This window comes from Delphinus delphis, chromosome 7, assembly GCF_949987515.2.
Source record: "Delphinus delphis chromosome 7, mDelDel1.2, whole genome shotgun sequence".
NCBI lineage: Eukaryota > Metazoa > Chordata > Mammalia > Artiodactyla > Delphinidae > Delphinus > Delphinus delphis.
Window position 1 is genome coordinate 107,032,598 of NC_082689.1, and position 14,322 is coordinate 107,046,919.

A 14,322-nucleotide genomic window follows, 5' to 3' on the forward strand; every position below is an offset into this window, starting at 1 on the left:
CTACTTCTGACTGCCTCCCTTTATATGGACCCTTATGATCACATTAAGTTTACCCAGATAACCCAGGATAATCTTTGTATCTCCAGACCCTTAACTTACTCATATGATCAAAGTCTCTTTTGCCAAGTAATGTAAAATATTCACAGGTTCTGGGGATTCCGACATGGACATCTTCGGAGGGGGGTGCTTATTCTCTGCCACACCATGTGTCTTGTAAACCAAACTTCAAGGCATATACAATGATCAGTTTTACCCATAAGGAATCTGAGACTTAGAGAGATGAAGGGGCTGCTTTATGATCATCATGTTAGAAATATTTGAATGAGTTATTTTTATTTAATATAATAATTACCAATTATATATTGGATAATAATCTAGACACAAAAAGACAAATATGCTATCTCTCCTTCCCCCAGACCTGGGAGCAGCACAGAAGGTTTGGTTCCCAGAAAGATCAGCTGCCAGGACCAAGGACCAGTCATTGCTATGCACATTGATCAATATTGCCCATGACTGGTCTCCATTCGGTCCCTACAGAATAGCTCGTTTTTCCTTATACAGAGCAGCCAAATTTAGGACATTCAAACTAGATGTGAGGATTTTTGCAGAGGTCAATATATGACTGGTCAAAAATAACTATTTTTTAAACTGAATGTGTGTATGGTGGGAGGGGTGGATACACACACACACATATATTCAGTTTTAAAGGAAGTTATTTTTGAATACCTTTCTTTCTTCCTTCCTTCCTTTCCTTCCCTTCCTCCCTCCCTACCTCTCTCTCTTTTCTTCTTTTTCTTTCTTTCCTTCTTCCTTTTTCTTTCTTTCTTTCTTTCTTTCTTTCTTTCTTTCTTTCTTTCTTTCTTTCTTTCTTTCTTTCTTTCTTTCTTTCTTTCTTTCATTTGTTCTTCCTTTAATATCAAGTTCTTTATTTATGTTTTGTGATGGTACATTTTACTCTCTCGTAAGTCCAGGTTGTGTGGGTCTGAATGACTTGTATTTTGACACTTCGTGTTTCAAATGTCATCGATGGCTTTTGACATATAGCAAATGTCATATTTCATCTTACAGCAATGTCTGTTCTTAGCAAATTGCTGATCTTTTCTTTTTCATTTTCTAATACCCAGAAAAAAAAAACTGCCTAGGTTGGCTCTATCACTCTCTTAGTGTCAAACAATTGTGACTGTGTAAAATGTTGCACATTCTGGGGCTAACATTGGTTCTGTGCTATTTTCCTTGGCATCACAAAATCCACTAGTTTTAACAGAGGGATATAGCTTTGCTTTGAAGAAATGAGTGTTTGCAAATTAATGTAGATAGTCAAGTTTTCAGATGCTTAAAGAAGTTAGTCTATACTAACTTAAACAACTGAGTCATTCAAAGTTTTAGTACTACATATATTCAGTTATGAGTCAGTATGAAGTGGAAGTTTAGTCTTTACGACAAGCACATAAGCATTTACATCTTAGTTTTCTCATATAAATGCAGTATTACTTGGACATGTTGAGGGCCCTTGAATCTAGTCAAAGGCTTTTGGAACTCTTTGGAAGACTAGTAGGAAGAATAATGATGATGATGATGATGATGATGATGATAATAATAAATGAATGTATGGGCACTGAGTTAGGAATCATGCTTTTTATATTTATTTCCACCACAATTCATGTTGTCAATACTATTTATCACTATTTTACAGTGGACAAATCTCAGAAATGAGAAAATACAAATCATATGTTCAAGGGCATAATTCATCAGCTTAGGTCTACCTACCTCCAATCCATGCTATTTCAGCACCCCATGCTGCTTCTACGTCAGTATTTGAGGGCAAGTAGATAGACTCTAATGAGAATCAGAAGTGACATTTCAGTGAAATTTAAAGTGTGTTGGGAGGTATAAACTATGTCAATTTCAAATAAGAAATTTTCTTTGTAAGATATTTGTGGTTTCTCAAGGAGATGGTATATATTATATAAGGAGAAATCTTGCAGTTCTTCCTGATTGGATGGGACTCTTATATGTTAGCAGAAAACCTTGGGAAGAATGAGAAAGAGAACAGTGGCATTTTCCAGTGGTATGGCCTTTGTTTGCATTCTCATTCAACCACTTCTGAGTAGCCACATTCACTGTTAAGTTTATCTTCCATATTTATTCTGTAGCTCAGCCCATACAATAGTTCTCTTTCCTAGTTCCTTATAAATTGAATGCAATTATAACCTAAAAATTGAATAAAATGACCTAGAAAATGCATTATTTTTAATATAATCAAGAGTTTAGAATGACTTGTGCTTTCCTTAGTTTTTGCATCCTATTTCTTCTTAGCTAATTTATATAACAGTATCTTACAAAAATACCTAGGATATTTTTGGAAGGATTTTAGGGAGGCAACATAGCTTATATAAAGAGTTTGGCATTTCAAGTCATAAAGACTTTGGTTTAAATCTCAACTTTGCCACATGAGCTCCTGTATATATTTTAACATTAATAGTGTCAGCTTCTTCACTTGTATATTTTGGATGATAATAACATATACATGGAAGGGAAATAGAAATAATATTTTAAAAACAATTATTGTAAACATAGAGAGACTTGGTGGATAAAGAAACAAGACACATATACATGTTGCCTACAAGAGATTCACTTCAGATCTAAAGACACACACAGAAAGTGAGGTGATAGAAAAAACATATTTCATACAAATGGAAATGAAAGAAAGCTAGGGTAGCATACTGAAATCAGATAAAATAGACTTTAAAATAAATACTGTTACAAGACACAAAGGACAGTACCTAATGTAAAGGGATCAATCTAACAAAAAATTTATAACAATCATAAATATATATGTACCCAACATAGGAGCACTGAAATAAAGCAAATATTAACAAGCATAAAGGGAGAAATTGACAGTTATACAATAATAGAGGACTTTAATACCCCATTACATAAATGGACAGATCATCCAGACAGGAAATCAGTACAGAAACACTGGTCTTAAATGACATATTAGACCAGATAGATGAATAGATATATAGAGAACAGTTAATCCCAAACCAGCAGAGTACATATTCTTTTCAAGGGCACATGGAAAATTCTCCAGGATAGATCACATGTTAGGCCACAAAATAAGCTCTATAAACTTAAGAATATTTAAATCATATCAAGCATCTTTTCAGACCACAATTGTATGAGACTAAAAGTCAAGAAAAAAATGCAAAAAGACACAAACATGTGGAGTCTAAACAGCATGCTAATAAACAACCAATGGATCACTGAAGATATCAGAGAGGAAATTAAAAAAAATACATGGAGACAAATAAAAATGGAAACACAGTGATCCTAATTCTATGGGATGCAGCAAAAGCAGGTCTAAAAGGAAATTTTATATCAATACAAGCCTACTTCAGGAAATAAGAAAAATCTCAAACAATCTAACTTTACACTAAAAGAGCTAGAAAAAGAAGAACAAACAAAACCCAAAGATAGTAGAAGGAAAGAAATGAAGATCAGAGCAGAAATAAATGAAACTGAGCCAAAAAAAAAAAAAAAGAAAAAAGAAAATATCAATGAATCTAAGAGCTGGTTCTTTGCAAAGCTGAACAAAATTGAGAACCCTTTAGCCAGACTCATCAAGAAGAAAAGAGAGAGGGGGCCCAAATAAATGAAATCAGAAGAGAAAGAGGAGAAGTTACAACTAACACCACAGAAATACAAAGGATCCTAAGAGACACCTACAAAAATCATATGTCAGTAAAATGAACAACCTAGAACAAAAGAATAAATTCCTAGAAACCTACAATCTCCTGAGACTGAAATCAGGAATATTAAATATGAACAGACCAATTAACAGTAATGAAATTGAATCATTTAAAATTTTTTAAATTAATTAAAAAAAATTCTCCCAATGAACAAAAGTCCAGGACCAGATGGCTTCAAAGGTGAATTCTACCAAATATTTAAAGAAGAGTTAACACCTGTCCTTCTCAAATTATACCAAAAAATTGAAGAAGAAGGAATGCGTCTGGATTCATACTATGAGGTGAGTATCACACTGATGTCAAAACCAGGAAAGACCTGCACACACAAAAGAAAGAAAGAAAGAAAGAGAGAGAGAGAGAGAGAAAGAGAGAAAGGAAGGAAAGAAGAAAGAAAAGAAAAGAAGAAAGGAAGGAAGGAAGGAAAAGGAAAAAAAACAAATTACAAACCAAACTTGTAACTTCTGAACATAGATGCAAAAAAATCCTCTATATATGCACTATATTCATGGATTAGAAAAATGAATATTATTAAAGCCATACCACCCAAAGCAATCTAAAGATTCAGTTCAATCCCTATCAAAATTTCAGTGGCATTTTTAACAGAACTAGAATAAATTATTCTAAAATTTGTATGAAAACACAGACACACACAGACACACAGACAGACAGACAGACACACACACACACACACACACACACACACACTAACCTTGAATAGCCAAAGCAGTCTTGAGAAAGAAAAAAAAAACTGGAGGTATCACACTACTTAATTTCAAACTATACTACAAAACTAAAATAATCAAAACATTATGGTGCCGACATGCGCGCGCACACACACACACACACACACACACACACACACACACACACACATAGATCAATGGAACAGAATAGCAAACCCAGAAATAAACCCACACTTATATGGTCAATTAATCCACATCAAAGTAGGCAAGAATATAAAATGGGAAAAATATTTTCAGTAAATAGTGCTGGATATAACTAGACAGCTATATGCAAAAGAATCAAACTGGATTAATTTCTCATATCATATACAGAAACAAACTAAAAATGGATTAAAGACTTCAATGAAGACCTGAAACCATAAAGCTCCTAGAAGAAAACAAAGGAAGTACACTCTTTGACATCAGTCTTAGCAATATTTTTTTGGATCTGTCTCAGGTGAGTGAAACAATAGCAGAAATAATTAAATGGGACTACATCAAACTAAAAAGATTTTGCACAGCAAAGAAAACTATCAACAAAATGAAAAGGCATCTTAGTTGGAAGAAAATATTTGCAATTGATATATCCAACATGGGATTAATATCCAAAATATACACAGAACACAATTTCAAAATATTAAAAATATGAGTAGAGGGCATGAATAGACTTGTTTTTTCAAAGAAGACATACAGGTGGCCAACAGAAACATGAAAAGATGCTCAGCATCCCGAATCGTCAGGGAAATGCAAATCTAAACCACAATCAAATACCATCTCACATTTGTCAGAATGGCTGTTATCAAAAAGAAGAAAAAATAACAAGTGTTGGTGAGGATGTAAAGAAAAGGGAATTCTGGTGTGCTTTTTGTGGGATTGTAAGTTGGTTCAACCACTATGGAAAACTGTATGGAGTTTGCTCAGAAAGTTAAAAATGGAATATTATATGATCTAGCATTTTCATATCTGGGTATTTACCCAAAGAAAACAGAAACACTAATTTGAAAAGATCTATACACTCCAATGTCATTGAAGCATTATCTATAATAACCAGGATATGGAAACAACCTAAGTGCCTATGCCCATGGATAGACGAATGGTTAAATTCATAATTTGCTACAACATGGATGAATCTAGAGGGTATTATGCTAAGTGAAATGTCATACAAAGACAAATACCATATGATCTCACTTATTATGTGGATTCTTAAAAACTAAACAAAATAAACAAACAAACCAAACAATGAAAACAGTCATACAGAGAAAAAACTGGTGGTTTCCAGAATGGGTGGGTGGGGTAGGTGGAGGGTGGACAAAATAGGTGAATGGGTTTAAGAGATGCAAACCTCCAGTTATAAAATAAATAAGCCATGGTGATATAATATACAGCATAAGAAATATGGTCAATGATATTGTAATAACTTTGGGGACAGATGGTTACTAGATTTATCATTGTGATCATTTCATAATGTACGCAAATGTCAAATCACTCTATAGTGCACCTGAAACTAACATAATACTGTACATCAATCACATTTCAATAATTTTAAAAATATTACATTATTATATAGTAGGTACCCAATAGGTGTTGACTATTGAACAAATGCATTTTTAGCAAACAACTGTTTCTTACCACATATTAGGTAACAAATTTATAAGAAGTAAATATAATCTGGAACCATCTTAACATTTTTTTTTGCCTCTCCATATATGTAAGAATCTGAGAAATCATTATGCCGGGACTCATACTGAGAGTATTTTCTGCTATCAAGGACTCTTGTTTTCTTCATTTCTTTTCAGAACCCTCTCAAGGTTTGCATGCTTTTTATACATCTAGAATAAATTAACTTTCCTAGAGATAAGACTTGATCCAAAACATTTCTTCCATTAAAGAGAGGTGGTCATTTTCTGACATTTCCCCCTATTTATCCATGTGCCGATTCTTTTACCTGGAACTTGGATTCATGGTGGTCAGAATAACGATATCCTTCAAAGACCTTGTCACCAATACAGGCTTCTTTTTAACTGAATTCTAGGAATAAGATCTGGCAGTTTTGACTTAGACCCTTAAGGCATAGCTGCAGTGACATGTCACTTTCCACTGCTTTGAAATCCCACAAGGAAAAAATCTTCATACAAGTTTATGCTTCCCTTCTCTTGTCTTCCTTCTGTAAATACTTCTGATCTCTAACTCTATCCCATGAAAACTACCAATCAGTAGCTAATGTGCATTCTGAATTACACTAGGGTACATTGAGTTCTGTTGACACTCGACAAATAGCACTTAGTCTTAATTAAAGCTTTTTGGTGTGGAAGACTTTTGCATAACAGTGTTTGAGCAGTTGCTTATGCTCATAATCTCAGTCTTTGTAAGCATAGAATGAGAAATAGGCATACGTGATGCTTTCATGAGTACGTAACAAATAGGTACCACCACTGTAGGATATTTACAGGAATATTTGGAAGACCACAGTTTCCTCCCCACCCCTGCCCCATGTTCTTACACACTTGAAGAGTGTCGATTCACATCTCTATTAATTTTGATTATAATTAACTGGAAAGTTCTCACAGAATCTCAAGAAGAATGGAGTGGTAGGAAGAATAATAACCCACAAAAATAGCCAAATCCTAATCCTCAGAACCTGTGAATATGTTAAGCTAACTGGTAAAGAAGAATTAATGTTGCTAAGCAGCTGTCCTTAAAATAGGGAGATTGGGGCTTCCCTGGTTGAGAGTCCGCCTGCCGATGCAGGGGACACGGGTTCGTGCCCCGGTCCTGGAAGATCCCACATGCCGCGGAGCGGCTGGGCCCGTGAGCCATGGCCGCTGAGCCTGCGCGTCCGGAGCCTGTGCTCCGCAATGGGAGAGGCCGCAACAGTGAGAGGCCCGCATACCGCAAAAAAAAAAAAATAGGGAGATTATCCTTGATTAACTGGCTGAGCCCAGTACAATCACGAGGGTCCTTAAAAGTGGAAGAAGGGGCAAAAGTAGAGAATTAGTATTAAAAGTGACTTTGGAAGAAAGATACACAGAAGTGCAACATTGCTGTCTTTGAAGATACAGGAAGGGGGCTATAAGCCAAGGAATATGGGTGGTTTGGGGGAGTTAGAAAAGACAAAGAGATGGGTTATTCCCTGGAGGCTCTAGAAAAAATGCAGATTAACAGCAGCTCGATTTTAGCCCAGTGAGACCGGTATAGACTTCTGCAGAGATGTAAAACAAAACATTTGTGTTGTTTTATGCTGTTTAAGTTTGTGCTAATTTGTTACAATAGCCACATAAAATTAATACATGATTTCTTTTCTTTTCCTGTAAGAAGAGAATGATGATAAATTAGCAAGGTTTACATGGGTGTTGAAGGGGGAGACAATAATGAGGACAAAACTAGAAAAAGCACTGTTAAAGTATGTTAATTTCTCATTTTGATCCATATGTCCATTATATGTCTTCCCTAAATGTGGCCAACAAAGTGCTTTGTTGGTGATCCCTGGCAGCAGTCTTTGATCATTTATGATGGAAATAAATTATAATTTACCTGTTAGAGAGGAAAGTCCTTGTCCTCTTCCAGAAAATAAACAGATTATCATAATAAAATATCTATCTGAACAATCTAGGTCTGTTGAAACTGTTATGCCTTAAAGGGGGGAAAAAAAAGGTTCATCCCGTATTGTAGTTTTATGTAATTGCATCACAGCAATTTGTCCAAATGATCCTTGTTAAAATAAAGAAATGGGCTACTGAACAATCTTACCACAAATCTTGAAGACAATGAGACATTTGATCTTGTCGTGAATCATAAATGATTGCCTCATTATCTTTTATAAAGATTCAAGGATACTTTTAGAGATTGATTTCTGTCATAGAAAATCCACGCTCACCGATCAGTACCACGGACAGAACTAAGCATGTGAAAATCTTGACTAGAAGGTCGGAGTACAAGCTGCTTAAAACACCAAACATGATAAACTTCTGAGAGGACCACTTTGAATTCTAACCACTCTGTCTTCCTCTTTTCATTTTTTTCTTGCTATCATTTTGAGTGAAATGTTGTAATAAGCTTTGTAGTATGCTTGAATTAATCACCAGAATCCATAAATAAATGGTGATGGAGATAATGATCTAAATTCTATAAAACATCTAGAGTGTAGAAGAGATTTACTAAGTATTCGTTACAGTTCATAAAATACATGAATGAAAATTTAGAAGTTTGAAACATTATCGCAAAGCAAGATAGCCCTAGCAATTTTCTATGATATGTAGTTGATATACTGACACTGGTAGTGGGGGTAGAGTTTGGAAAGAGGAGATAAAGAGAACTGGGGGACAATTTCCTTTATTCAAAAAATAACGAGGTAATTTCTGTAATTTCAGACATTACTTAAAGTAGATATGGAGCATAGTTTAAAAAAACTGACTGTCTTTCATGTTACAGAGAATCTTGGATTGGATTCTGAAGTTGCTAAAGCAAACACCCTGGGTTTTGTTGGCTGTCTGGCTTCAGTCCAATACAACCATATAGCACCACTGAAGGCAGCCCTGCGCCATGCCACCACCGCACCTGTAACCATCCAAGGGATATTGACAGAATCCAGCTGTGCCTCGATGATGGATTCGGATGTGAACGCAGTGACAACGGTGCATTCTTCATCAGGTGTGCAAGAAAATACTCAAGGGAACTTCTCTCACCAGTGCTACTTTGATGTCTTCAAGAAGCTTCCAGGCTAAAGGCTAATATTACCCAATTCCTTACCTTGTATGATTACAGGTGGTTAAGAATTATGACTGATTTCTTAGTGATATTTAATATGCTTAGATAATCCTAATTGTAATGAGTAGTTAGAAATAGATATATGTGTATATATTTAACTGTATGTACATTAACATATATGTTATTTAAAAAAAAGAGCAGCAAGCTTGAAGGCACATTGATCTGTGTTGAAATCCTTGCTCTGACACTTATTGGTCTGGTGACATTGAGTTACATACATTTTTGACTAACAATCTGAAAATGTATATATATATATATATATATATATATATTCGCTATTGTTTAAGTGGTTGCTGCTCTAAGGATTAAAGAGTTTAGGGGTTGGGAAGGCAGGCTGGTTGTTGATCTATCAATAATACAATTCATGTGATTAAAAGCGACCTTCCTTGATAAAAAGAAAGTCCCACAGGACTACCATCCATATACCTTCTCTTATTTTGCCGCTTCCTGAAATACCTTTTCTTAGTCACTGTCATCCTACGTGTCTTGGATGTTCTTAGGATTTATTTTAATCAGGTGTGGTCATCAATTGACGAATAAGTTATGAACTACAAGCAAAGAAAGGGCACAGAGTTTTGCTGCTGCCTGCTCATCACCAATCTTGGTGTTTTCTTGGCAATGGTCAGGTATGTATACTAGAAAGAACCTGAATACGACACTTGGCTAACCTTGATTGGAATTCTGAATCTTCCATGAATGAACTACAGAACTTTGGGCAGGTTACTTAATGGCTTTGGTATAATTTCCTTATCTGTGAGATTGGAAAAAATTATAATCAAGTTGTAGTCATTTCCTGAGGATTAAATGATACAGCAATACTAATGAGAGGTGCTATAGGTCCTGACAATTTTATGTGCACTATATGCATACCTATAGGATCATTAGCTCCCTTTAATACATTTGCAGATTGCTATTTAAAAAATGTATGTAGCTCACTGTCACCAGACCAATAAGTGTCAGAGCTAGGATTCGAAACCAGGTCTATGTGCCTTCAAACTTGATGCTCTTTGTTTTTTTTTACACCGTATATGTTAATGTACATATAGTAAAATGTGTGAGGGTTTCTTGGGGGTGCTAATTCACCAGCAATTTCCCCTTTCCTGCCAATGGAGTCAGAAATCTATTGTAATTAAAGAAACCTCTGAATCAGAGGCAGGTGTGCTTGAGGGAAAAAGTCGTTGACATGCATAGGAACTGTCCAGCAAATAATAAAGGGACTTCAAGGGTAGGCTGAGAGGTAAGCTGCAGGCCAAGGCAGATACGAGCAGAGTACCACCATCATGTCTTTTAACCTCTTGTCTTACAACTTACATAGAAACGAACAGGGTCATGAAACTATGGGGTGTAAGCAGTATACTTAAAATGCTTTTCTGGGTATGTTTGGCTTCCTTCCAAAATGCCAACTATTTGAGAGCACCTGGTCTAATACGCAGGTGTGTCATCACAATGCCATATTTCAGATCTTCTTCTAGGACTTTGAGTGTCTTTTACACCTTTCAGATCTTTTTGGGAAGACAGATGAGCGGGAACCACTCACCAACACAGTGCAAAGCGACTCGGCTCTCATCGGAGGTAAACCATTCTTTGTGGCGGAAAGCAGAAAAGACATCAGTGGTTCTGTGCTCTGGAGAAACTTACCTGAATCCTTCCTCAGTGTGGCTATCCAGCACCCAGAACCCTGCATGATCTAAGAACGTGAGGTTTTTCATGAATAATCACACATGCTGGGATGATCAAAGGCACCCTCCCCTCCAAGCCCGGCACCAGCAGCTCTATGAAGGGATCACTCCCTGAACCACCAGGCAGCTGAGCGCATAGTCAACAGTTGGATAATTTACTTTGAGACAGGCAGCGTGCATCCTGTCGATCTCATCCACTTGTCATTTTTCCTAAAGCACAAAGCAAACTAATAAAACTACATATGGGAAAAAGCCATGTTGGGGCAGACAGATGGGCAAAGCTGTAGTGCTGTTGGGTTTTCTCCACCGAGTGGATCTAATGAACACGGTGAAGCCCACGGGACTGTAGTTTCCGATCTAGCAGCACATATGGTTACAGAGGAAGCTCCTGTCCGCTCTGCTGTGAGCTCCACTCTCCCTCCCACCCCCATTGCTTTTCCATTTTCTCACAGCCTCTTGGCCTCACTGCTCTGTATCCTGCCTCAGCTTGGCTGTTGCCTCCAGGAGCTTGATTTTTCCATCTGGGCCTTGCAAAACGGAATGACTCCCAAACTTGTCTAATGTAAGATGCCTGTGAGAGACAGAATTCATTTCCATCTGAGAACCATGGTCCTCACAGGTGGCCCCATCTCTGCTTTCTGACAGACTAGATGGACTAATTCACACCAGATGGAGTTCTGCTCTTAAAAATCAACAGTAACCATTTATTTAACTGCTATGGAAAGAACCCCCACTATGGGTCAGGACCAGTGCTAAGTACAAGAATACAAGGCTGAAAGACATGGGTGCTGCCCTGCAAGAGCTCACAGTTTGGTGGGGGCAAGGTGGGGTGGGATGGGTAAACAGGTAACAATAGAACCAGTGAGTAGTGTTTTAGGCTGGAAGGACAAGTGGCAAGGGGAGCACAGAAGTGCATTGTTACAATAAGGTTGTGAGGAAACACACACACACACACACACACACACACACACACACACACACACACTTTCCTTAAAGAAGTTCTTCAAATGTCTGACCTGAATATCTACTTCAGGGTAAAGAGTCCAAGTTGATTTTTGTTTGGCGACAAGAAATATAGGAAACCATTTGGTGCCTGTTTCTCTTCCTATAATTTCTCATTTGACAAATGGAGAAAAGACTTTTGTGACTGCTGACTTTTTCCCACCCACGTACAGGCTTCTATGAGTCTGTTTAAGGCAGGAAATTCATCCCAACCCCTGAGAAAAATTCCTGGAGGTTCACATCCTCCCACCCTGAATAGAGTAGAAACTGGTTCTGTATTTCATCTCTAAATGCTGCAGCTCATTCCGCGGTATCACTCACTGTATCCAATTTATTTCTAGGTTTGTTAACTTACCTGGTTTTACTCTGCCTTGTAAACTTTGCTGACTTTGCTATTCCCTTCTCAAGAGCCTTCCTGGCAAGGGTAGGGACAAGACCTTAGGGTCAGTGAGGACAGCTTGCCAAGTAGGTCCCATAAAATCACATACAATCAAAGTAGGATAGTATCTGACACAACAGGGCAGAAGTTTGCCATTGCAGTTGACTCTGGAGGACAGAGGGGTACCATCTTCAAACGAGCCTATACCTTGCAGAGTGCACAGCAGGGTAGAGTGCCCTGAATATTTAGTAAGCATTTCATTATTAATAAAACATTTTTAGCAAAGCAAAAATATACCATAAACAAGTTTACATCCATAGAGCATGTATTGGGAAGTGAGATATCTACATATTTTCTAGGATGCTAAAGTAGTTCTAAGGTACTTATTTGCAAGATGACAAAGAAATGTGCTAATTAAAAATGATTCAGACACATTCTTTAAAGCAGGTCTTAAAGGAATTTACTAAGAGATCCTTTGCTAGTCTGATTCCATATCTATTTGATGGCTTTCTTAGTCCATTAAATAAAGCCTCCTCATACTGAAACTGGCTTGAGCACTCACTAGCCTGAAAGAGGAGGTTTTTTTTGTAACTGAAGCCTGAATGCATTTCAGCCTGTGTTTATTTCTGGACATGCAGCAGAGTTTGTTGTTTGTTTGTTTTTTGTTTGGTTCTTTCTCCTAAGTGCCTTTCTTGTCTACTTTGCATTCTCTCTCTTGACCAGATGATCTGTGATAATCTCCCTCTCTCTCTTGTCCCTCTTTCTCAACAGGAGTAATAGCAGTGGTGATATTCATCATCTTCTCCATCATCGGCATCATGAGTCGTGTCCTTTACCAGCATAAGCAGTCACATCGTACCAACCAGATGAAGGAGAAGGAATATCCAGAAAATTTGGACAGTTCCTTTAGAAATGACATTGATTTGCAAAACACAGTGAGCGAGTGTAAGCGGGAATATTTCATCTGAAAAACTGCAGGGCCACCTCATACTCTTCCTTTGTTGCTCATTTTTGGTTTCTCCTTCTCCTCTTTCTCCTATCTTTCATTTTGGTCATCCTCTTTCTCTTTTTTCCTTTTACTTTTAGAACATACCTGCATTCACCACAGCATCTATCCCCTCGAACCAGCTCAGAATACGAGGCAGCTATGGCGACTGCCTTCCTCTGTGACACACTTATAATGGTGAAAACGATCATTCAAGAGACTGATTACTTTAGACAAGGAAGAGACACATGTGTGCACATGTCCATATTCAGTTCCATATTTACACTTTCTAAGACGCAGCCTTCAGTTCTGCAACCATTCAGTCTTTCAGGCTTACCTTGAACCTGAGCTCTGTGACTTCGGCATGAAGCGGTCATCCTCAACACCCTTCCCCATTTCAAGTCCACTCCGACCAGGGAACTCAGGGTACCAAAACAAGATGCTAGGGCCTGGTTTGTGTCAGTGGCACTTTAAAAGGAACAAGAGAGGTTTGTTGTGTGTTAATTTTCCCCCCACAGGAAACCCATTACCCTAACTCATCATCATTGTTCCCTCTGACTCATCCCCTGAGTATTTCAAATATAGGATTCCTGATAGTCGTGAGCTATTGCTTTGTTCCTTTCTTACCACTCTCTTCCAGGGCTGACACTTTAGAACAGCACACAATAGCATAAACCTAGGGGAAGCATGGAAAATAGTCGCTTGAAACTAGGAGGTAAAAAGAAAGCTGCTAGGAAGTAGATGTTCTATAACTTAAAAAATGCCTCTTCCAATTTTGTGAGAAACGCTAGCTAAGTTATTCCTGGCATTATTATATTGATAGATATATATATCATTGCTGCAGCAAAAAGCAATTCAAATAAAAGTCTAAATTAGCACTTGGTACCATGAAAGAGCTTAAACCACCTTAACCCAGCTTTAAAGAAAAACAAAAACAAAAAACAAGGCAAGACAAACAAAAAACTGCATGAAAGCAAAGAAATACCAAACAGAATTCTTTCCTTCCCTCCCCTCACTAAAGATATGGTGAAGAAAGTAAACA

At 37.3% G+C, this 14,322-nt stretch overlaps 1 protein-coding gene across 3 annotated transcripts in view; it reads left to right on the forward strand.

The window, feature by feature from the left end:
• CNTNAP5 (contactin associated protein family member 5) overlaps positions 1-14,046 on the forward strand; it is an 866,498-nt gene extending 852,452 nt beyond the window's left edge. For all 3 annotated transcript variants that reach the window (XM_060016951.1, XM_060016952.1, XM_060016953.1), the window contains 3 exons: positions 8,900-9,118; positions 10,736-10,807; positions 13,067-14,046. In XM_060016951.1, coding sequence (XP_059872934.1) covers positions 8,900-9,118; positions 10,736-10,807; positions 13,067-13,263 — 488 coding nt within the window. In that variant the 3' untranslated portion in view covers positions 13,264-14,046. The remainder of the gene's footprint in view (positions 1-8,899; positions 9,119-10,735; positions 10,808-13,066) is intronic.
• Positions 14,047-14,322: the final 276 nt, after the last annotated feature.